This window comes from Eptesicus fuscus, chromosome 5 (genome assembly GCF_027574615.1).
Source record: "Eptesicus fuscus isolate TK198812 chromosome 5, DD_ASM_mEF_20220401, whole genome shotgun sequence".
In the NCBI taxonomy this organism is placed as follows: Eukaryota; Metazoa; Chordata; class Mammalia; order Chiroptera; family Vespertilionidae; genus Eptesicus; species Eptesicus fuscus.
In genome coordinates, this window is record NC_072477.1 from 90077142 (window position 1) to 90101011 (window position 23870).

At 40.6% G+C, this 23870-nt stretch overlaps 1 protein-coding gene across 1 annotated transcript in view; it reads right to left on the reverse strand.

Moving 5' to 3' along the window:
• The window catches only part of SLC25A21 (solute carrier family 25 member 21), a 208064-nt gene that overhangs the window by 125547 nt on the left and 58647 nt on the right, over nucleotides 1–23870 (reverse strand). The window contains exon 3 of the mRNA XM_054715652.1: nucleotides 11739–11822. Coding sequence (XP_054571627.1) covers nucleotides 11739–11822 — 84 coding nt within the window. The remainder of the gene's footprint in view (nucleotides 1–11738; nucleotides 11823–23870) is intronic.

Consider the following 23870-nt stretch of genomic DNA (forward strand, 5'->3'; position numbering starts at 1 on the left):
TAACTGAGTTTAGCTTATTCATTGAGCCTTAACCTTAAACTGAATCCTGTAACTTCCTTTTAGAGTTGGCTGTGTCCTAAGGATCATGGGCCTCTATCTTGGTCTCTTGGGATGAAGGTGCCACACTTTAAAACACATTTTAGTCCAACTTCATTCGCTCAAGATACCATTAAAAATGATATTTTTGGCATTGGCTGGTGTGGCTTAGTTGGTTGGGTGTTGTCCCATGTACCAGGAGGTTGCCAGTTCAATTTCTGGTCAAGAGCACATGCCCGGGTTTTGGGCTCTGTCCCAGGTAGGTAGTGTGCAGAAGGCAGCTGATTGATGTGCTCTCACATCGGTTTGTCTCCCTCTCTCCCTCACCCTTCCTTTCTCTCTCTAAAAATCAATAAACTAGTCTTTAAGAAAAAGATTATACCTTTGTATTATGTGAGTGCTTATCTTAGGATCCCATCTATTATTCTGGGGATCTCACTAAACTCCTTTCTGCTGAAGTTTTCTGGTTTATAGAATGTAACCAACCATACCATCTCTTCCCTACCTCTTCCAAATGCTATCCAGCCAAGTCAGATGAGATATGTGATTGCTTTAAACCCACATTAATGGAAGAGGTGTAAATCTCAGGTGTTGCTTCTATTATTACTAATATCACTGTTAGGTTATTGATAGAGTAGGGTGCACGGTATAGGATGCCGAAGATTTCAGATGAGTCCCCATACCAGCTGTGAGATGATGGGAAAGTCCCTTAACATTTTATCAGTTTCTTGACTAGAAAACTAGAATCCATACTCCCCACATTCTTACCTGCCAGTATCAAGTGAGGTAATGCATATGGACACATTCCATAAACAGTAAAGGGCTAACATGGTAACAATAGTTCTGAATATAATCACTATTATATCAATAATGTCTGAATTTTCTCCTTTCCTCCAGTTTCAAGTCCCCTGAAAGACCTAGAGGTAAGGTAAAGCTAAAACTATGAGACTAGACAAAAAATACATGGACCAGTGATGAAAGTAATCAATTGGGTGATTAAACAGATTCCTAAGCAGGAACTGAATAAAAGCTTATCATAATTAATTCTCATGGATTCTCCAATGGGACCTGTCTCATGGGACTTAGAGAGAAAATGTAGCAATCTAATCTATAAGCAATTCAATTATAATTAAATACATGTATGTGTATGTGTGTATATATAACTTATGTTATCTTTAATTTCTGAGGAAAATAAAATGAGACCAAATTTGCATATGACCAGGAATAGAAGATCCTACCAAAAGATAGTATATTAAGTGGTGTAATTCCACAAAATCAGAGACACTAGATGAAATCAATGACAAAGATAAAATATTAACTTCTTTAACTTTGTCTATGGTATTTCAAATAATGCCTAAGTTACTTCCTACAATAAGAGAATTAGAAAAAGGTAGAAGAATTTTTAGGAGATTTTCTTTCTCAGTCTCATCTGGAAATGTTCAGTTTAACCACCACTAGAAAAAAGATTTTGTTTTTGGTAAAGACATTCTTTTTCCCGAGGTGACTATGATTCCAGCCCATCAGAAATCCAGAGTAACTCAAAATATTTCCAGTGGGATATCTCCCATTGACTATGGAATCTCCTCACCTCCCATTAACACTCTATAAAACATGGGGACTATCTGCTCAGGCTCTGAACTGAGACACAAACCTTCCCGAAAGACAACTACTTCCACCCAAACAACTGGTCCTCCTTTCCTCCTTGTCAGCACTGAAAGCCAAGAGAGGCTGTGTTTGGTCTCTTAATCAGGCCTTGCTGACGGGATGACATCCCTGCAAACGTTTTCACTTACTCTTTGGCAACAGTTAAATCCTTGCCAAAGGCCAGTCAGTAATTCAGAAAACACTGTTAGTAAAAGGCTGGGGGAGTCAGAGTGTGACTGTCAGCTAGCAATCTGTGGTGATGACAGGAGGGAAATCTAGGAGCTGAAACGATTTTAAAGGTCACTCTGTGGGCAGAACTGAAGACCTCTGATTTAGAAAAGGAAACAGAAACCTGGGACATTGAAGTGCTGAGGATGCGGCTTTCTGAGCACTCTGAAAAGTCATTATCCACTCCTGATTGTAAAAACTGCTTTACAGCCTAATACAGCTTAATTAACAACTATTTGCCTTAGCACTGGTGTAAAATAATCTGGTAAAATAGAAATGTCAAATAATGTACCAATAGTTCAATTGCCCAGCTTTTAAAAAAAATATTGAAATAAGCTACTGTCTATGCTTCTTCAATATTCTTCTTCCTAATCCATTATCCTTTCATTTTCAACCTTGAATTGCTAAATAACCAGAGTTTAAAATTCTTAGTAACACAGCATAAGCTTTCTGTGAAAAGCAATTATATATATACTAGAGGCCTGATGCACGAAATTCGTGCATGGAGGGGGGGGGTGTCTCTCAGCCCAGCCTGCACCCTCTCCAATCTGGGACCCCTCAGGGGATGTCTGACTGCCAGTTTAGGCCCGATCCCTATGGTATCCCTATGGGATTGGGCCTAAATTGGCAGTCGGACATCCTCTCACAATCCGGGACCACAGGATCCTAACCGCTTGCCTGCCTGCCTGCCTGCCTGATTGCCCCTAACTGCTCCCATGCTGGCCTGATCACCCCCTAACGACTCCCATGCTGGCCTGATTGCCCCTAACCACTCCCATGCTGGCCTGATCGCCCCCTAACCACTCCCATGCTGACCTGATTGCCCCCAACTGCCCTCCCCTGCTGGCCTGATCTCCTCCAACTGCCCTCCTTTGCCAGCCTGATCACCCTCTAACTGCTTGCTCCCCTGTGCCGGCCTGATCGCACCCCTAACTGCTTGCTCCCCTCTCAGCCTGATTGCCCCTAAATGCTTGCTCCCCTAATGGCCTGATTGCCCCTAAGTGCCTCTGCCTTGGCCCCTGCCACTGTGGCTTTGTCCGGAAGGAAGTCAGATGTCTGGAAGATGTCCAGTCGACCCGATCTAATTAGCATAGTACCCTTTTATTAGTATATATATATTTTATGACTGCAAATTTATGAGAATAATATACTAATGTATTTATAAACTAGTGGCCCAGTACATGAAATTCGTGCACGGTGGTGGGGGGATTCCCTCAGTCCAGCCTGCACCCTCTCCAATTGGGAACCCCTTGGGGGATGTCCGACGACTGGTGGTCGGACATCCCTCTCGCAATCTGGGACCACTGGCTCCTAACCACTCACCTGCCTGCCTGCCTGATTGCCCCTAACCCCTCTGCCTGCCTGTTCGCCCCTAACCTTTCTGCCTGCCTGCCTGATTGCTCCTAACTGCCCTCCTCTGCTGGCCTGATCTCGCCCCCAACTGCCCTCCCCTGCTGGCCTGATCTCGCCCCCAACTGCCCTCCCCTGCTGGCCTGATCTCGTCCCCAACTGCCCTCCCCCGCTGGCCTAATCTCTCCTCCAACTGCTCTTCCCTGCCAGCCTGATCGCTCCTAACGGCCACTGGCTTGGCCCCCACCACCATGACTTTGTCCAAAAGGAAGTCAGATGTCCAGAAGATGGCCAGTCAACCTGGTCTAATTAGCATATTACCCTTTTAGTAGTATAGATAGATTATATAGGATAGGATTGCTTAAATGGGGGGAAAAGCCTTTTTCATCAGGAGGAGATGCTCTTGGCAGACAAAAATACATAATCCCTATGTCTGGACTGATAGCCAGCCATATGCACTATACTGCCAAACCTGTCATTAAAATATTGAACCACTTTCTTACACCTTACACCAAACAGCTGTTGCCATTAAAACCCCTCCTCAGGCCCCACCTTAGGTTCTGCCTTCGCAGTTCACCCAGATTTGGTTCTGATTGGTCAGTTTCTATGCCAGTCAGTGTCTCCAGGCCTATCAACGGGCCTGATCAGAGAGACGGGGCTGATAAGCAGTCCCAGCAGAGGCCGGAGAGAAAGAGAGGTGCGGCTGCTGGCCAGGCCCTGAGAGAAAGAGAGAGGCAATGGCTGATCAACAGCTGCCACGGAGGCTATGGATCAGACCCTGCTTCTCCCTCCAGGCCTCTCTTCGGGCCTGATCTGCAGCCCCCTCAGCAGTCAGTGCTGGGTCACGGTGCCCGCAGCAGCACCAGTCAGTGACTGCTGGTTGGTCGAGCCTTTGGTCATTTTGGATGTTACGGACCCTGGGTTTTTATATATTAGGACCATTTTTAAAAGGAACACAGATTATTCAAGAAAAATAATAGTAGGCCCATGATTGAATTTAGGTCACCTATTTTCTCTCTTTCCAAAACAGAAGAAGACTTAGAAGAAGTAATGTCTTTGGTCTACTTGATGCCATACATATTCTGGACTAGGGTCCCTCACTTATAAGACCTGCCAGACAGATTTGCTACAGTTTATTCTCCAAACTCTCACATTCTGTGTTATTTTTTTTCTGGTTTCATTTTTTTCCCCTAGCTAAAGAGGACACTTTTGCCATCATTCAGAAGCTCAGGCAAGCAGGGCTGAACTCTGTAATGTGGCAGCAAGAGCAGCTGGAACTTCCCACTCTCCTCCTCCTACTCACATAACAAAGGAGCAGAGATGTAAAGAATAGCATGGTGACTATAGTTACCAATACTTTATGGTATACTTGAAAGTTGCCAAGAGAGTAGATCTTAAATGTTCTCACCACACACAAAAATATAGTAATTATGTGAGGTGATGGAGGTGTTAACCAACCCCATTGTGGTAATCATTTCTCAATATATATGTGTGTATCAAACCAGCACATTGTACACCTTAAACTCACACAGTGTTACATGTCAATTATCTAATCTAAGAATAGACAAATATGCAAATTGACCGCACCTTCGCTACACCTAAGCCACGCCCACCAGCCAAGCCACGCCCACCAACCAATCAGGATGAGTATGCAAATTGCCCCAACAAAGATGGTGGCTAATTTGCATATCAAGACCGCGTCCAAAGAAGCCAACAGCTGCAGAAGGGAGTAAAGCTTGGGGGAAGGGCGGGGTGGAGGCGGGGCCGGGGGGAGGAGAAGGGCGGGGCGGAGGCGGGGCTGGGGGGAGGAGAAGGGCGGGGCGGAGGCGGGGCCAGGGGGAGGAGAAGGGCTGGGCGGAGGCGGGGCCAGGGGGAGGAGAAGGGCGGGGTGGAGGCGGGGCCGGGGGTGAAAGGAAACGTGGGCGGGCTGAAGGAGAAGGCAGGGCGGGTGACAAGGGCGGGGTGAAGGCGGGCCGGGGGTGAAGGGAAACGCAGACGGGCTGGAGGAGAAGGCAGGGCGGGCGGAGCGGAGGCGGGGCCGGGGGCGAAGGGAAACGCGGGTGGGCTGGAGGAGAAGGTGAGGCGGGCGAACAAGGGAGGAACGGAGGCGGGGTAGAGTGCAGCAGGAAATCCTATTGCAGGATTTTTTCCTGCAACGGGAAAGCTAGTATATCAATAAAGCTGGAAACAAAACAAAACAAAGGAGCACTCAAGGGAGGTCCAATGGGTCCCAGGAAGGGCCTCTTTGGTAAAACAAAAAGGAAGGGAGATAAGGCACTCAAGGCACCAGGAACCTCATCACAGAAGTCATAGTGCACATCTGGAGCCTGCCAAACAATGAATTCCCTTGGGCAAACCCCGTCAATACCCGATGATCCACACACACTTGATCTGCACTGCAAATTATCCGTTGAGGGGCCTGGAGTACATTCTGTAATTATTCATCGGAGTGCAAATGTATTGGTTAAGGGGCAGTGAGTCCACAGTGACCCATGACTCGGCTGTATGTGAACGGCACTGGATCTGTGGGCAGAGAAGAAGGACCAGCCCCAGGATCTGAGGGACAGTAATGCCAAGAACCACTCGCTTTCTCCTATTTGGCAATGCTGGGTAGATGAGTTGGTTTCTGTTGGGTGATGAAGGGGAAGAAAGAAAAAGCAACAGCACCTACTGGGCCTTGTGAAGTTGGAACTTGGTTTAGGTGGTGAAGCCGCTGATTACTCAAATAACCAATATTCCTGGCTGCGGGTTAGGGTTAGTTCCTCCCCTGTCTCTTCACAACCATGGTTCTCTTCACTTCCATGCGACAGTGAGGGACAGTTTCCAAAGACTGCTTTACTAAGGCGAGTTTTTATAGGGGTAGGTTTCTCTATTTTCAGAGGTCTTTTCTATTCTCAGGGTGGTTTTCAAAGTCACCTGGCCACGTTAGATTACATATGTCACTTTTTAAAAAGTAGAGCCACTAAGACACCAAATTAAGCCAACGATCTTGGGGTGATTTCACCTGTAAAAAGAATGTTCAAATCTTACCAGGTTGTTGTTGATTTTGAATTGTAGACACTCCACTTCCTTTGTCTGTGTCAAAAGCCACTCATTCCCTTTCTTAATGAAAACAAGAGGGAGTGATTATACCTCCTGGGGCTGTGCCATTTATGCTGTCTGAAAGGCACTGGAATGAGTGGCACATTATCTCACACATCTGGAGTTTACCAAATTAGCCAATTATGCTGGAGCTCATAAAACAAGGCCTTAAATGTCATTTAACTAGAAAATATTATAATCACCAAGTGGTCTGATTGTAAGATGATACTTGGGGCAGCATCAGTGGTTACAGAAAACAAATCATGAAACAAAACACAGTTCAAATGCCCCCCAAATGCAACCACATATTTTCTACTTTCTGAAGAATACCGTATTTCTGAAGGCACCAGCAATCAACATGTTTCTCATTTGAAACTAAGTTTAATCTAACCTAGTTGTTTCCTAGTTATTTGCCTTCGGCAAACCAATGCCTGAGAATTTTTCTCATAAGAAAACTAAGGAGCATGCAGGATGAGAATAGACTGATGGAAAACCATGCATGTTTCAGAGAGATGGAGCTATCTGCAAGGGATGGGCAACGATTGGATTAAGTCTTGAGTTGTTAGAGATTTGTGGTGCTGCTTCAGAATCAACAAGATTTGGTTGACTGAACATATACTGGTCTCTCAGAGCTTGCAGACTTCACTTGAAGAAGGAGATTAAAGCTACTCTAAATTGCTATGTGATTTGAGGGAGGGTATATACCAAAGGTATTTAAAAATTGGGGTTTTATAGCCACTACTTCCACACTATCTTCTTTACATTCAATAAATACCAACAAAATTTGGTGTTTAGTGAAAGGTGATAGAATATAAGGAAAAGACCATGGCATGCCAGTAACACCTGGGTGACTTCGGGCAAGTTATTTATTTCTCAGATCTTCAGTTACTTCATACAAAAGACAGACATAATTATGCTGTGTTGAGTTGAGAACACTGCGGTGTTGAGAATCCTATATAATAAAAGGTTAATAAGCAAATTGACTGAGCAGGCCTAAGCTGTCAGTCAGACATCCCCCAAGGGCTCCCAGATTGTAAGAGAGCACAGGCTGGGCTAAGGGACACCCTCCCCGCCGAGTGTACATATTTCGTGCACCGGGCCTCTAGTCATGAATAAAAAAGTCCCTAGCATAGTGCCTGTACATTGAAGAAAATAAGCATTCATTTTTTTGTCTTGACTTATGTCACCAGAATATCTTAAGTTCTGTTTAACACATTTTTTTTCTCTTTATTTCAGGTGGAATGGCCACTAGGCACTTTCTGGGGAGGGAGAGTAAGGAGGTAGGCAGTTCCAGGTGTGTTTTTGTTTGTTTGTTTGTTTGTTTGTTTGTTTTTCAGCATATTTATAATCCCCTCACCCATCTGGGAACATCTCAATCACTTGCTTTAGAAGAAGGACAAGTATGAAAGAGACTAGAAAAACATCCCTGAGAGACTCTGGAACAACTGGAAGTGAGGCATGATGCATGAACTTAGAGTAAATAGAGACACCAGCTACTTTTGGCTAGGAGAGTACAAAACAAACCTTATTGGTTTTAAAGGCACCTTATCAACTAAGCTAAATCTTGTGTTTCTCTGGGCTCACAATTACAGTAGATGGACTAGTTACTTATTTTTGCTAAACCAGAGAAAGATGAAGGATCATGGTGACGAAGAGGTACTCTCAATAGTGATAAATTCCTTTCCTCTGAGTGCTCTCTTCTTTTTTAGATAAAACAGTGATGGCCTCTTTGGTAAAATCTAACTAAACAAGGTGATTTCATATTACGACGGAAACACTCAGAATTTGGAAGGTATTTATTTTTTACTTAAATTAATTTCACCTCTATAAAGCTGGGTTGAACAAACTGTGTCTTTAATAAAAGTACTATGTATCTATGATTTTATGAAGAAAAAGAATATCAGAAACAATAAAAGGTTTTGGACCCTGGTGACTGAGCTATTGTCTCTAGGAAATGTGAAATCTGGGGAGAGAGGTGCAGAATTGCATCAGAACCACTACTTCACTTTCTTACAGAAGGGAGATGGGATATATGTGCAGGTTCTAAGTGTCTTAACAGAGTTTAATGTTTTCTAATGACATAAAAGGACTAGCTTTCAGAACCTTGAATTTGAGGGAGATAGGAATACTCAAGGAGACAGGAGTTCTCCTAAATATGCTAATAGTCAAATAGACTAGTGCTTCCTCCTTGAGGACCACAGACCAAACTGGTGTCCATGTACCTGAGTGACAAGAACATCTTTTGAAAGCTCAGTGTACTCTAAAAGTCAAGTAAGAAAATAAAAAGGAACTGCTTTTGCTAGCAAAAAAAAAAAAAAAAATCAAAAATCAACACGGTATGTGTTTAAAGGCTTTCTTTTCTTTTTAACCTTAGGCAATGAAATGCTCTTACTCTGTATCAAACATAACAGGCAGCTTTTTCTCTTACAAACATTTCCATCTCTAAGAGAGGAGAGTTCTGGCTTTTGGCTAACATCATGTCCATATCTAACGGCAGTACAGACAGAATGCCAATTTTCTGTAGAAGCAATTATACATACAGTCTAGTAAAAGGCCAATTTTACTATGTAAGGACCACACATACTGCATGTTTGTTATATTATTTGATATCAAAGCAGAAACATCAAATTCTTCCTAAAACACACATGAAATAAAGAGCCTGGCTAAGGAACTCCCACATCTAATTCAGAGATATCTGTTACAGTTTACAGAACTTGGCAATGCTGACACTACTGTTTTACTGGAAAGAGACACGTTTATTGATTACATAATACACTATGACTTCTTTACATAAATCTTGGGTAAAATGAGCATAATTTTGATACTAATTGCTATAAAACAGGTTCACTATCAATGTATGACCCTTAGGTATCACATCACCAGTGTAACAGCAAGAACTTGCCAATCCTATGTCACTAGGTGACCTCAAAATATTTAATCAGACATCAAGATTATTATCATAACTTAAGAGGGGTGGTCTATAGCAAGAATTATCATCTCTGTTTCATTTTGAATCATTATGATGTTGGTGTGATTCATTCATTTGTTCATTGCGCAATTGCTATCTCTACTCAGTGCCAAATACAGGCCTCAGGGATACAGAGCTAAATGAGACACGGCCTTTAGGGAAATACATTCTTGAGGTGGGAGAGGGGAACCAGAAAATGAACACAATAAATCAGGGCAATGCATACTATGTTTTATATAGCATATGTAAATAAAGACTCATAGAGAAAGCATGTGGTAGAGGAAAGACCGTCCGAGAGAGTGAAACTGAGGATAGCCTGGAACGAGGAGTGGCAGTTTCTTGTGTGGATTCGGGGGCTGGTCCTTCAGGACTAGGAAATGGCATGCAAAGCCCTGAGAGTGTGAGAGAGCAGGGGGCTGAAACGCTTGCTGTCACCGGAGCAGATGTGTGAGTGAGAAATGAGCCTGGAGAAGAAGGGATGCCACATGAGAAGGGCTCAGCACAGCATGATGAAGAGGGCATATTTTCACATATCCCCAAGTACTCTAGATAAAAAAATGAAAACAGTATGATACTGCATAGAGATAGATAAATTAATAAGACAGAACAGGAAGAGGAGAAACAGACTAGGAAAATTAGATGACATATGTGAAAGTTTAATAGTGAGTAAAGGATGGATTTTTCAACAAGTGGTGTTGGGACAATTGACTAACTACGTGAAAGTAAAATTTAATTCCTATCTACCACACTGGACATGAAAAAATATTCTTAAATGGATGAAAGATTTAAATGTAAAGTACCAGAAGAAAATGTTTATAATCTTGGGATTAGGGGATGACCTTCTTTTTAAATTTGACATCAAGATCACAAAGCAAATTTTACAAAGCAAAACAGACAGATATAATCACAATCCTCAAAAATTACAAACGTTTGAAAGGTGTAAGACACTATAGTTGTAAGAAAAATGACAAGTTAGGAAAAATATTTGCATTGTATGTAATGGTCAAAAGATTAGCACCTATAATAATATACTGAGTTACTACTAATCAATAAAACATCACCTAACAGAAATGGGCAAAGGACACAGATAAGCAATTCATGAAAGAAATGATACTTTATGATACAAAAGGATGCTCAATTCCCATTACATCAAAGAAATACTATAGTTTTACTTTTCACCTATTAGATGACAAGCAAGAGATGCATGTGAGGGACAGATATCCCAAATAATGGTTATAATGCCCAGGGTTTGACAGGGTATGAAAAATGAGAATTCAAACACTAACGGTATCCAATCATTATGTCCTTTTTGCAAGGTAATTTGGTAACATCCATATCTTTGTTATATAGAAATATATACATAGGTACACAAGAATATTTATTGCACTGTTGTTCATAAGAGTGAAAATCTGAAAACAACCTAATGGTCCACAAAAAGGATTAATTTAATAAATTGCAGCCGGTAGATAAATAAATTACTATGCTGTTGTTGAAAAGAATATACTGGCATGGAAAGATGTTCTTGATATATATTTAACTGACATAAACAATTAGCAGAACAGTATCCATAGTACAATCTGCCAAGAGATATAGTGAACTACAGCAGTTAGCAGCATGGGTGTTGGGCTCAAGTAGACCTAGATTTGAGTCCCAGCTCCACTGCTAACCAGATATGTGAAAATTATTAACTCCTCTGAGTCTTGGTTTCTTCATGGATTCTAATAGGACTTACCTCTCAGAGTTAAAAGGAGAATTGCTAGTACATGGTGAGGCTAAATATACTAGTTATTAATGTTACTGTTACCATTTTTCTATAATTATTTTCAACCAATTCTCTTATGAAAACAACTTCAAGAAATGCAATCTCTTATCCTTTGGAAGATTATGCTGGATAAGGTCTTTAACTGAATTTATACATCAAAGACAATTTTAGCTTATATAACCAAAATATTGTATTATTTGTTCACCTAACAGGCTAATGAATTTGACACATCTATTTCTGATGTAGATCAGTTTAATTGAATATTTGTAAACCACAATACAAACAAGGACCATGTTTGAGCAATATATTTAAGAATCAAAATAAGGAACTGTTATGTTTACACAGGCCAAGTTATTGAGAACTCTAAAAAGCCTCATGGCACAAATTAGAAATTGTCCTCTAGTCATCAAGCATCAAACTGATATTTTTATGATAGTTTCTATTGCATACATATCCTTTTTATGGTAATTTCTATTGTACACATATTTAATTTTTAATCATATTATCAAGAACAACATCAAAAAGTAGGAAGGCACTCCTTTACACATTTTCCCCTAATAAGGCTAGGAAAATATCCCATTCAAGAAGAGAAAATATGTTATGTAGTAATATATTTAATTGCCTATATGTATGTCAACATAGAGTCTATATATGAAGAACCATACATACCCTTCTGTTCGGAAAATTGTTCGAAAGCTGTCTCCTAAGCTTTTGTAACTGTTTGGATCAGTTGAACATCTCTGAATCTGGAACCTAAAAACAAAATTAAACACACACACACAAAAATCCAAGTTAAAGATTTTGCCAAATGGTTTTTCTCATTTTTCAGTCTTAGGAAACTCAGCCTGTTCAGATTAATCCAAAAATATTCCTTTTTTTGCTATAGATTTTATTGATTTATTTTTATATACCCTTTACCTTATTTTTGTAACCTTTAAATTATTATATTTCTCTGTACTTTAATAGAAACTGTAGAAAGAGTTTTTTTCCCATCTGTTGCTTAGCCAGACAGATGCACCCTGAGGCATGTATGCTTTTTTCTTTTGTGAAAAACATACACAGATGTCATCGATTGCTTTAATGTATAATTCAGAAATCTGAAGATGCATATGAAACAAAGAAGTAGCTCTATTTCTTATCTTAATTAGTGCCCCTTGATAGTAATTTAAGACAAAGGTTAACAAAACAGAGCAGCTAATGTGGCCTAACTTGGATCCTGAATGTGAATTTGGAATTCATTCTGGCAGATAGGGGCCTGCACTTAGAGTGAGAGTTGGCACTGCAGTGTGATACAGTTTACGCTCACTCCTTCATGATGGAGCAATTGGTCATTGTGGGTAGTTCAGGCTACCTGGATCTTTACAGAAGTACAATGTTCTGCATACAATTGGTGCTAAAAAAAGTGTCCCATTTTGGAATGCTAAATTCTATTTTCTCCTTCTCTTTGGGTGTGATCATGCATCTTGGAACTCTAACCTTCAAAATATGGAAGTTTTCAGTATGAGAGTAATTTTGTATTTTACCCTGGGGTTTGTTTCTAAAGAAGAGATTTATGACAAGTGTTTTCATTTCCCAACACCCCTGTTGTTCTGTTTTCAGGTTTCTTTAGTCTGCCTACTCCTTGTGTTTAACTTCCTTGTCCTAATTCTGAATTAAGGCCCTTATCCCTTCTATACTTTCCTCCATAATTTTAGCAAGCATTTAAAAATTTTTGCAAAAGCACCTCTCATATTCTCTAACTTGAGATGTTTTTCTCAGATCGTTGCGTTTATGATAGGAATACAACTTCTACTCCTCTAAGAGTGATTTATTTTGTATTTCTAGACCCCAGGGAATTATGTTGAAAACTGATGCATACATCACAAAAAAGAGTGAATAATTACTGTGATTGAAGAGGTTGAGCATATGAACAAAACAAATATATGATAAGATTGGAAAGGATTTTATAAAATACAGAGTTGTTGAATGTGATTGTTTAGGAGACTAGCCATTCTGAAATGAGGGAATTAAGTCTTCAGCAGAATGCTTGGCACATACAAACCCATAAAAATAGTTATTGCCTCACTGGGTGGATTAGAAGGAGAGCATGGAGGGCAGAACATGAAAGCAACACAATAGTCTAGGTGAAGATAAGAATGTCAGAATATGAATGGTGGCAACAGAAATGTAATAAAAGGGATGAACTTGTTGGGTAACCCTTTTTCTTTTAAAATAATTGTCCCTTTTTAAAAATAATATATTCAACTTGACCCCTTTTGATCCTCCTCAACCTGGCAAGTAATATTCCACAGTACTAGACCTACCATTGTTGAAGTTTAAAATGTCATAGATACTCATGTTCATAATGGTTTTGCTTGTCAAATTTATAAGTCTACAGGCATGATAATTTTAAAAGGTTTGTTTCTAGGCAAGAACTATATCTATGCAATTTAAATTGCATGAAGCTTATCAGAAGATAGTGGATCAGGACAGCTAAGTCATTTAAACTAGCCTGGGTCCAGATGTGCATCTGGTGTGTGTATAACCACTGGCCAAGAAGACTCAGTAAGCAGTTCTGTCTAGAATCAAGAACATGATCTGGTGATCAAATAGACGGACCATGTTTGGTATTTCTGAACTACTGCATGTAGATGATAGAACAGAATCTCCATTTCTGATTTGCATATTTGTAACCTATATCATTGCTGAGTGTGAAACATTTTCTTATGTCTAGTTGGGAAGTCCAAGACTCTTCTCTAATTGTTCTTTGTTTGTTTAATATATTTTTATTGATTTCAGAGAGGGAGGAAGAAGTAGAGAGAGATAGAAACATCAATGATGAGAAATATTGATCGGCTGCTTCCTGCACACCCCCTACTGAGGATCAAATAACTTGAAAATATTTTGTATATTATAAAAGCATCACATGCTCATAGATTTTTCTCACTTATAATAATTTTATTGTTTGTTTACCTCTGTCAAATTCTTTTCTAGATGCTTCTCTTTCAAATGACCAAGTATTTAAAAAAATTTTGCCATATGAAATAAAATGCTACAGATTTTACAAAAACTCAGGACATTATTTTTTAAGAAGCACAGTAAACAAACAAACAAAGGAGAAAAAATAATTAGCAGTAGTCAAGTAGCATCAGTACCATGTGCCCAGGTGTTCATCAGAGGGAGCAATTACCACTTCCTGAGAAGGACCAGAAAGGATTTCAAGAAGGAGAAAGGATTTGAGCTGGCCCTGTAGGATTCAGAGAGGTGAAAGAGCAAGCTAGGAGAAAGCATTTCAGGTGGGGGAAGGGGAGGAACATAGGCCAGCGAGGAAAAGAACTTTCAAGAGAAATGAGGGAAAAGACCCCAGCACAGCAACTGGCAACCGCTAGCTTCCTTCAGGGAAGGTGCTACAGCACTCTGCTGGTGGCACTCAGTTGCTCAGGGTGGGTGGAGACCTGAGAGGGGTAGAGGAGGGTATGTAGGAGATAAAAGTCAAAGTCCGATACAGGTCATTTGACTTTTTCCTGCTTCCTAGCTGAGCACTTCAGCTAACTCTGCAGGGCCACTTCACAGTTGTGTGCCTCTGGGCCCAGAAGGGACTGTGAGAGTCAGCAGCGGGCAGAGCCGTTGCCTGGAAAGTGTCCTGCCCAGGGAGAGGCATCAGCTTGGTCTAGGATGTCACATGCTTGGGTAAGGCAGGCCTTCTGTCAGCTTAAGCAAAGACAAACACAGAGTACTACAGTTATTTCATAATAAACTAGTTGTCTAACCTGGCCATTGGAAGTCTAGGCACTTCACTCACCTGTTGCAATTTCTTTCTTTTTTCAGAATCCGACAGATGGTATTTCTAATCCACTATTTATTAAGTTGATAAGAGTTCTTGAACATTTACTATGTATTAGGCACTCCATTATTTGAGGCATTACGAAGAAGTAAGACATAATCCTGCCCTTTATTATTATTATTTTTAAAAATTTATCTTTATTGTTGAAAATACTACAGATGCCCCTCTCCTTCTCCCCTCCCCCCGCTGACTCCCTCCGCTCTGCTCCCATACTCCACCCCCAGGCCTTCACTGCACTATTGTCTGTGTTATCCTATATAATAAAAGGGTTATCCTTTTTAATGAATATGGGTTATCCTATATAATAAAAGGCTAATCTGCAAATTGTCCCTTTGACAGGAGTTCAACCAAGGGGCAGGCCAGCTGGCCAACTGCTCGCAGTCCCTCCCCCCAGCCAGCCCCACCTCCACCCCCGATCGGGGGTGGGTTGGCCAGATCCCACCTGTGCATGAATTCATGCACTGGGCCTCTAGTGCATCCCATATAATAAAAGCCTAATATGCAAATTGACCGAACAGCGGAACGACTGGTGGAACGACCGGTCGCTATGACACACACTGATCACCAAGGGGCAGATGCTCAATGCAGGAGCTGCCTCCAGCCAGCAGGCCCCAGACCAGCCAAGGCGGGTGCCAGTGGGGGCCCCTCCGATTACCCTGAAGGTCTCCCCACAGAGGGAGGCCATTGGCAGTGGCAGCAGGAGGTGGGGATGGCAAGTGGGTGGAGCCAGGCAAGCCAAGGCAGGTGTCAGTGGAGGCCCCCAATTGCCCTGCTGGTCACCCCACAGATCAGCCCTGATCATCGGCCAGGCCTAGGGACCCTACCTGTGCATGAATTTCATGCACCAGGCCTCTAGTATTAGTATGTAAGTTCTTTGGTTAATCTCTTTCTGCCCCCATATCCACCTCCCCTCTGAGTTTCATCAGTCTGTTCCATGCTTCCATGTCTCTAAACTTATAGTTAAGGTGAAGGAGTTAGGTGCAAATAGATGATTACTATATGCAAGGAATAATGTTTAGGAACAGTGTTTCGGAATATCAGATGTCAGCCAATGTGTTTTATTGATGCTGAATTAACACTAGTATCACTCTTATTGGAGATGATCTATGGATGGACTGTGGCTGACAGAAAACAATATGACATAGAGACACTGGACTAAAGAGGGAAAACAGGAGGGTTATCTTTGGGCTAAATATCTGTGATTAAACTTTAGAGCAGGCAGCAAAGAAAGTCAGTGGAATCCTTGAGGTGTGTTCCATTTAGAAGCTGACTGTCTGATGAGTGATGCTATGCTAATTACAAACAGGAGTGGCAACATCAAAGCAACATCACATGAGGAGAGTCCACAACAGCCTTGTCGAGCAATGCAAGAGGATGAGCAGGCATGGTAAATACTAATTCCTCGGTAAGGTCTACGCACCACTCTTTACTGCTAAAGCACCTGGAGGTCACATTAAACAGGCTAAGGCAAGAATAGCTGTCTCTTCTATTGCACCTTTCACATATTGGGTGTCTACACTCTTTAGAGAAAGTACATGCAGTATTTAGTTCCACTGCACATGACTTATTGTGATCACAGAGTTATCAGTTCTTCTAAGGAATCTGTTTCAAGTTGATATAATTACAGTGCATTTTGGTCAATCACGTAAAACAGCAATTTTCTTCTTCCTCTCCACTACATTTCAGCAACGTAAAAGGTCTCTCTTTTAGACTGAAGTTTTACATCAGCATTTTCCAAGCTGCATTCTGTGCTAACAAATTCTCTCTATGCTTGAGGAGACAAATTTCCAGTTACGTAATCCAACTGTTTGTAAAATTACAAAGGCAAAGCCACACCACACTTGATTGTAGTTAGAAGAAAAGGTTGGACCTTTCCGTGGTCCTAATAAAAGCAGTTTAGACATATCAGGAACCTCCATATGACTAACTTCTTTTATTAGAAGGAAAAATTGCTGCCAAACTGGCAAATTGGACAATGAAGTGTAAAACTTAAGAAATGTTCAGTGCCTAGCATCGGTCAGAATAAAACACAAGAGAACGGAGTGTGGTTCAAAGCCTGGTCCCACTGCCCAAGAGCCAGCAATCCCACCGGCTGCCATGCCAGGGCACACAGTACTGCACACCCTACAAATGGGAGGGAGCTGCCCTATCAGGTCAAGGAAAGGCTGCTCAACATTCACAAAAGCATATTTTAAAAACCAAAGAATGATCTCACTTGCTAAAAGAATTTTCTCTAAGCTGGTAAAGAATCATAGCTACAGCATTTCCCACTGACTTAACTGCGTGCTTAGTCAGTGACACCAAACTCTAAACTAGTCTGTTGTTGATTCTCCGCACAGTTAGAAGTGCCGCTTTAGGCCAGCATGGTAGAGTACTTCTTAAGATATGGCTCTTAAGAAGTAAAGAAGATATGATAAGAAGTAAAATGGCTTTGCTGCCTTAACAGCCATAGGATGAGGTTGTTTGAAAATTAATTTTTTAATCTATCATCTTCTTAAAAAATACTGATGATGTCAGATGAAGTCCATTCTTGGAGTAAAGGCTTTAGGACACACACACACACACACATACACACATATGTATATATACATGTACATGTAATTTATAGATTTGTATGAAGGACAGCAATTGAGTTGCAAAAAAATCAGATTAGGGTAGGTGATGAGATTTGTCCTGAAGCTATTTTTGCATGGTATGCACTCTGCTTTTTACTTAGTTCATAAGATTAACTGTGGAGCTTTAGGGTAGGGAACTGATGGAGATTTGGGGGGTGGGGCTGATCTAAACCATCCCGTTGACACTGCCACTGATCACGAGCAAAGCAATGAGATAGGTGAAGTTTATTTCTAGGTCATTCCCAAATCATTGTCCAGTTCAATAGTATTTTTGTGCTCTGTCCTACCTTCCCCTATTAAACCCTACACTCAGAAAAGCATTCCCTACAATCATTTATCCTTCTGTGGCTTTTAATTTGACATACTGTTTCTCGGAACTCATCCCGTTGAAGGAATTTCAGCTAACAAACACAAGGTAGGAAGATTTGGTTCTGTTTAGGATGGGGATAGAGGGGACCTTCACCACCCAAGGTCCTAAAGGCATTTTTTTACCTGAGTGGAATTTTATGTTACCATAATGCACTGGGCTTCATAAAAATAACACCTTCGTGTCAAAGGAGGTGAGGCACTTTGGGGACCTGAAACACAGACTAGGAGTCACCGGCTATAATTCCAACGTGGCCACCAATAAATAGTAAACACTGTGAGGCTGTAAGGTAATCTCTCATTGCCTTTCTCCTAGCAGACATTAGAGGACATTTAGATTTTGAAGGGACAGGGACACACAGACTTGATATTTGAGTTTCTTAGCCATTAGAGAGAAGAGACATTTCATTTTGCTTTGTAAAGTCCAAAGGTCCATATTTTATAGGGGTGGAGAATGCTCATAAAAACTGTACCCTGACAATAAGCGATGATGAACCTAATGAAACTCCCTGCAGAGATCTTTGTAAATGTGTATGAACAAAGATTATTAGTAATTACCAGAATGTTACACGTGCTCCTTAATAAACACTTAAGAAACCCACTAATGAGTCAGAGATTAACAGACTAAAGGTTTGCAATTACAGAACACATTAAAAGGATAACTGTAGGAAGATTAAATAAAGATTTTAATTCACTGTAATTAGCCTATCTTGCCAAATAAGATGCTACTCCTAAGGGGTATGTTTGTCTTCTTGCTGGTTGATTGAGCATGGCCTAAGTCAGACTGAGCGTGCAAATACATGTCCGAGATTGGGAAACTTAGGTGCACACCCCTCGCTGACAAACTTTGGGGAAAGGCCCTGGAAAGCACATCTTTAGAAAAATTCCCACCATGTTTGTTTGTTTCCTGAACTCTGAAGGGTAACCAGTGAGGCTTCCCTGAAGGAAGAAAACCCCGTTCCCACGAAAGGCTGCCCGCTGCCCGGCAGGGGCTGGGCCTCTGCATCGGCCAGCCCTGCAGAAAGACCACTCGGATGGTGGGGAGGTGGGGCGCTGACTTTAGAGATGATTCTGTCAGTTTTTTTCAGTGAGTGCTAGAAAGGAAGATTTCCTTCGAAGTTTTCTCTACGTCCATTGTTTTATTGTCCCAGTTTTAAGTACCCGGTGATTGTGAATGGTAATTAGAAAAAAAAAATAGTTAGCTGGCATTTGTTTTATTTCAGATTGATACTAAGCCCTAACATTGCCATAGCAACGGCGAGTACGAGTCCTTTCATCACGTTGGAAGGGTGTGGTTTGCAGTGCCAGACACAGATCTCTGCCTCCACACTTCCTGAGAGCCCCTCTGCAGGCGGGTGAGGCTAAGAGTTCTTGGCACCCAGAGGTGAATAAGCCACGGATCTTGCCCCCTAGAAGGGAACAAACATGTGAGGGGCAGGGAGGTGTTAGTAAACAATTATAAAGTAAAGCAGAATACAAATATTAAATAGAGATCCTAGGAACTTGGTTTGCCTGCGATTTAAGCATTGCCTTCACTTGCTGGGGTCACAGTCTGGGCCTGGCATAAATGAACACCACAAAACAATGCTAACAAATCTACAAGCATCTTGAGTTTGGCTGTGCCCGGGCAGTGGGGCAGTGAGCGCTGAATGAAGTTCTAAGCTGTACTCATACAGGTTTGGCTGTTGATCAAATTACTCTAAAAATTCAGGGAAAAGCAAAAGACTTGTCCTGCTTGTTGCTCAGTCAACTTTCCAGAAGCATCTCTTTATAAAAGAAATAGAAACCTATACCTGGAAATAAATAATAAATAAATAGATGTCCTTTGCCTGTTTAAAGTGTGAGTGTCTTTACTCGGTGTAGGCAGGGCTAGGTGGGTTGGGCTATGCTTTGACTTAGTGTTTATGATATTGTAAAGGAGACTAATAAATTTCTCTCTATGATTATAAAACAGTTTATAATTTGAAGAACTATGTAACCTGGAGTGCTCTGTCAGCCTAGATAATTACTACAGATAAAGTAACAACATCTTGGCAAGGCCACAGAAGCAAGGGAAATCTGTACCATGTAATTTTGAACACGTTTTTTAACAAAGCCTCAAAAAATATTATCTCTCTGAAATATCAGATCAACCCAGATAGACTAATTATACCTTAAGTAATTTCCTGTGATCCTAGACACATCTAATTGCAGTCTCATTTCATAAGCCAAGGAGATTTAAAGTCTGCTATTCTGTCACTGTGCATTTCACAATTTATACCTTAACAGTATTTAAAGAACCTATAAATGGTGCATCATTTTTCCAACCACAATTTCGTGACAATAAACATTTACTATTTGGCCCTGATTATTGTGATAAAATAGATCTAGTTTTGTGCATCTTACACAATTATAAGACATATGGTATTTCTAGTATTTGAATCTGCATAAAATTTGACATTGTAAAATGAATCATGATAAGAAACTTCATTCTACCATCTGGCACAAGTTCTTCCAGTTGTGTATATTACTTATGGGATAATAACTAAGTGTACTGACATATAATTTTAAAATCTACTTTAATGGCAATATGCTAGTTAACAAGTTAGAGACAAATGATCATTAGAGATTACAACCTAAATCTAATAATACTAACCCACAAGCAATAAAATAGGCTAATTGACATAGTTGTATAATTGAAATGCTCCAAGCATAAACTGGTCTCAATTAAACAAAAGCTTGACTGGCATGACTCTCAGACATTTTGTTTTGTGAAATGCATGTGACATTATAAACCTATACTTAATATTAGATGAGAGTGCTGCCACTCTTTGAATGTACACATATGTACTATATATACATTCAATTAAATTTACATTTAGTGTCAACAAATAACCTCACATCCAGATGTAGCCACCTACATTTTCCCAAGTGCACTGGGAAATAGCTGGCGATTACAGTGGTTCATTAGTATGAAACCAACTTGTGTGTGGGAATGAGGGAAGGATGGCTCACATATCAGAAATGAAACCCATTATCTAGGCAATGAGAACAGAGAAAGCTACATCAACTTCATCAATCACATGTTAAAATTATAATAGTCATGACAAGTATCAAAGTTTTCCCACATTCCCAAAATAATTAGTTTTTAAAGACTTGAAATTCTCCCCCAAAAGAGAAAAGTTAGCTCTATTCTTTCTCTCTCTGATCCTCCCCACCTTCCTCCTTGGGTGCTAGCATTCACCAATAGCACCTACTGCCTGGTGACAGAGAACCACACAACATCATTCTTACCCGTTCAACATCAGCCCATTGCTCAGGACGGGACTGAAGTTCTTGATTTCTGGCCTCCATAAAAGATTTTCAGGGAATTAGAAAGCAGAACCCTCTCACTGGCCCTGGGAACTCGGCCACTTCACAGGAATTAATTGTGCACTAGAAACCCTAGTCCAGGGTCCCAGTAAGGAAGCTGTCAGAGAACATAGAGTCTCTGGAGACCTAACGTACCATTCCATGTTGTTTTCACTGATCAAATGTGCCGATTTTATGGGTTAGCACTAATAAGGAATGGTACTTTTCAATAATGTCAAAGAAAGGACAATTAAAAAGTGGGTCGTTTCTTTGCATTTGTAAGCATAAATGCTTATGCTTGAAAGAAATCTGGAAAGTGAAGATAAATAAACTTGGCTAATAAGGAAGAAGACATGCTTAAGTCTATCATAGTTGAGGAAAATTTCAAGGAACGATTTTATTGTTATACCATGATTGACCTCATATGTTACCAAGATTTGGATGAGTTGTTATCAGTTTTAAATGTGGACTCAGTTTTCAAAAGCATTTCATAGGTGGCCGGAACCCCCAATGACAAAGAAATGGTAACCATCTTGCTTAGTTGTAAATCACTTTTAACTTTGAGAGCAGTTTTACACAGATGATCTCATCTCAGGTTCCCCTTAGTTTCACAGTTCCTTATATTTGTAGGGCTAAAATCACTTGAAAAAGAAAAAGAGGAAAAGTATCAAATTGAAGTTAGAAAGGCATCAGACTAGAGGGAATCGGTTTACTGAAGTCTCTCAGCTGTACTGTAGATTTGTCTCTCTAGTTCAGTCACTGACCAGTAAAGTTGGTTCTATGAACCCCAGCTTTTTTATTTTTTAATTTATTTTTTTCCAATTTTTTAAATTAAGGTATTATATGTGTACATATCTTACCATTGCCCCCCCCTCCACTCCCATATATACCCTCACCCCCCAGAGTTTTGTGTCCATTGGTTATGTTTATATGCATGCATATAAGTCCTTTGGTTGATCTCTTATCTTCCCCACCTCTCCCTAACCTTCCTGCTGTAATTTGACAGACTGTTTGATGCTTTACTGTCTCTGTATCTATCTTTTTGTTCAAGTTTATAATGTTCTTTATTATCCATAAATGAGTGAGATCATGTGGTATTTTTCTTTCATTGACTGGCTTATTTCACTCAGCATAATGTTCTCCAATTCCATCCAGGTTGCTGCAAATGATAAGAATTCCTTCTTTTTTATGGCAGCATGATATTCCATTGTGTAGATGTACCATAGTTTTCTGATCCAGTCATCTGCTGATGGGCACCTAGGCTGTTTCCAGATCTTAGCTATTGTAAATTGTGCTGCTATGAACATAGGGGTGCATATATCCTTTCTTATTGGTGTTCCCAGTTTCTTAGGATATGCTCAATTAATATTTGACAAAGGAGGCATGAACATACAATGGAATAAAGACAGTCTCTTCAATAAATGGTGTTGGGAAAATTGGACAGATACATGCAAAAAAAATGAAGCTAGATCACCAACTTACGCCATACACAAAAATAAACTCAAAATGGATACAGGACTTAAACATAAGACGGGAAACCATAAAAATACTAGAGGAATACACAGGCAGCAAAATCTCAGACATATGCCAAAAGAACTTCTTCACCGATACTGCTCCTAGGGCAATGGAAGCTAAAGAGAAAATAAACAAATGGGACTACATCAAAATAAAACGCTTTTTTACAGCAAAAGAAACCATCAACAAAACAACAAGAAAGCCCACTGCATGGGAGAACATATTTGCAAATGGTATCACTGATAAAGGTTTAATCTCCAACATCTACAGGCAGCTTATACAACTTAATAAAAGGAAGATAAATGATCCAATAAAAAAATGGGCAACGGACCTAAATAGAATCTTTTCAAAAGAAGACAGAAGGAAGGCCAAGAGACACATGAAAACATGCTCAACGTCACTAATTATCCGAGAGATGCAAATCAAAACAACAATGCGGTACCATCTCACACCTGTCAGAATGGCTATCATCAACAAATCAACAAACGACAAGTGTTGGCGAGGATGCGGAGAAAAAGGAACCCTCGTGCACTGCTGGTGGGAATGCAGACTGGTGTAGCCACTGTGGAGAACAGTATGGAGTTTCCTCAAAAAACTGAAAATGGAACTCCCATTTGACCCAGTAATCCCACTCCTAGGAATATATCCCAGCTTTTTTAGTTGTCAAAAAGGGAATAATGTCACTTGCACGTCAGCCAACAACCTTTGTGGTTTATCTCTGGCACTCTAAGGAAATCAGCCCTGAATGAATCATGCTGGAGGGAGCCAGGTTTCAGAGATTCACCAATTGTGTTCATTTACTTTGAGCTGTCACTGGCAGGAGTATAGACTGTGGATGGAGAGAGATCTCTTCATGGGGAGGTGGGATGGACATCTTTGTAGAAGAATTTAGATGCCCTCTTCTTTGAAGAGCAAAAGACATCATGTGATTCCTTTCAGCCCTTTCACTGTAGATACCGGGTTGATACATTCTGGACCTTTCCAAAAATATCTTTCTGTATTTATCTAGCACCTATTCTATGGGGTGTATTTATTTCCAAATGTTTAAATACCTACTGTGTGACTTAGGGAACATCCTCAAGACCAATATCAACTAATGAGCTTTATAATTTTCTCTGTTTCTCTCTCTCTCCTTCTCCCTCTCCCTCCCTC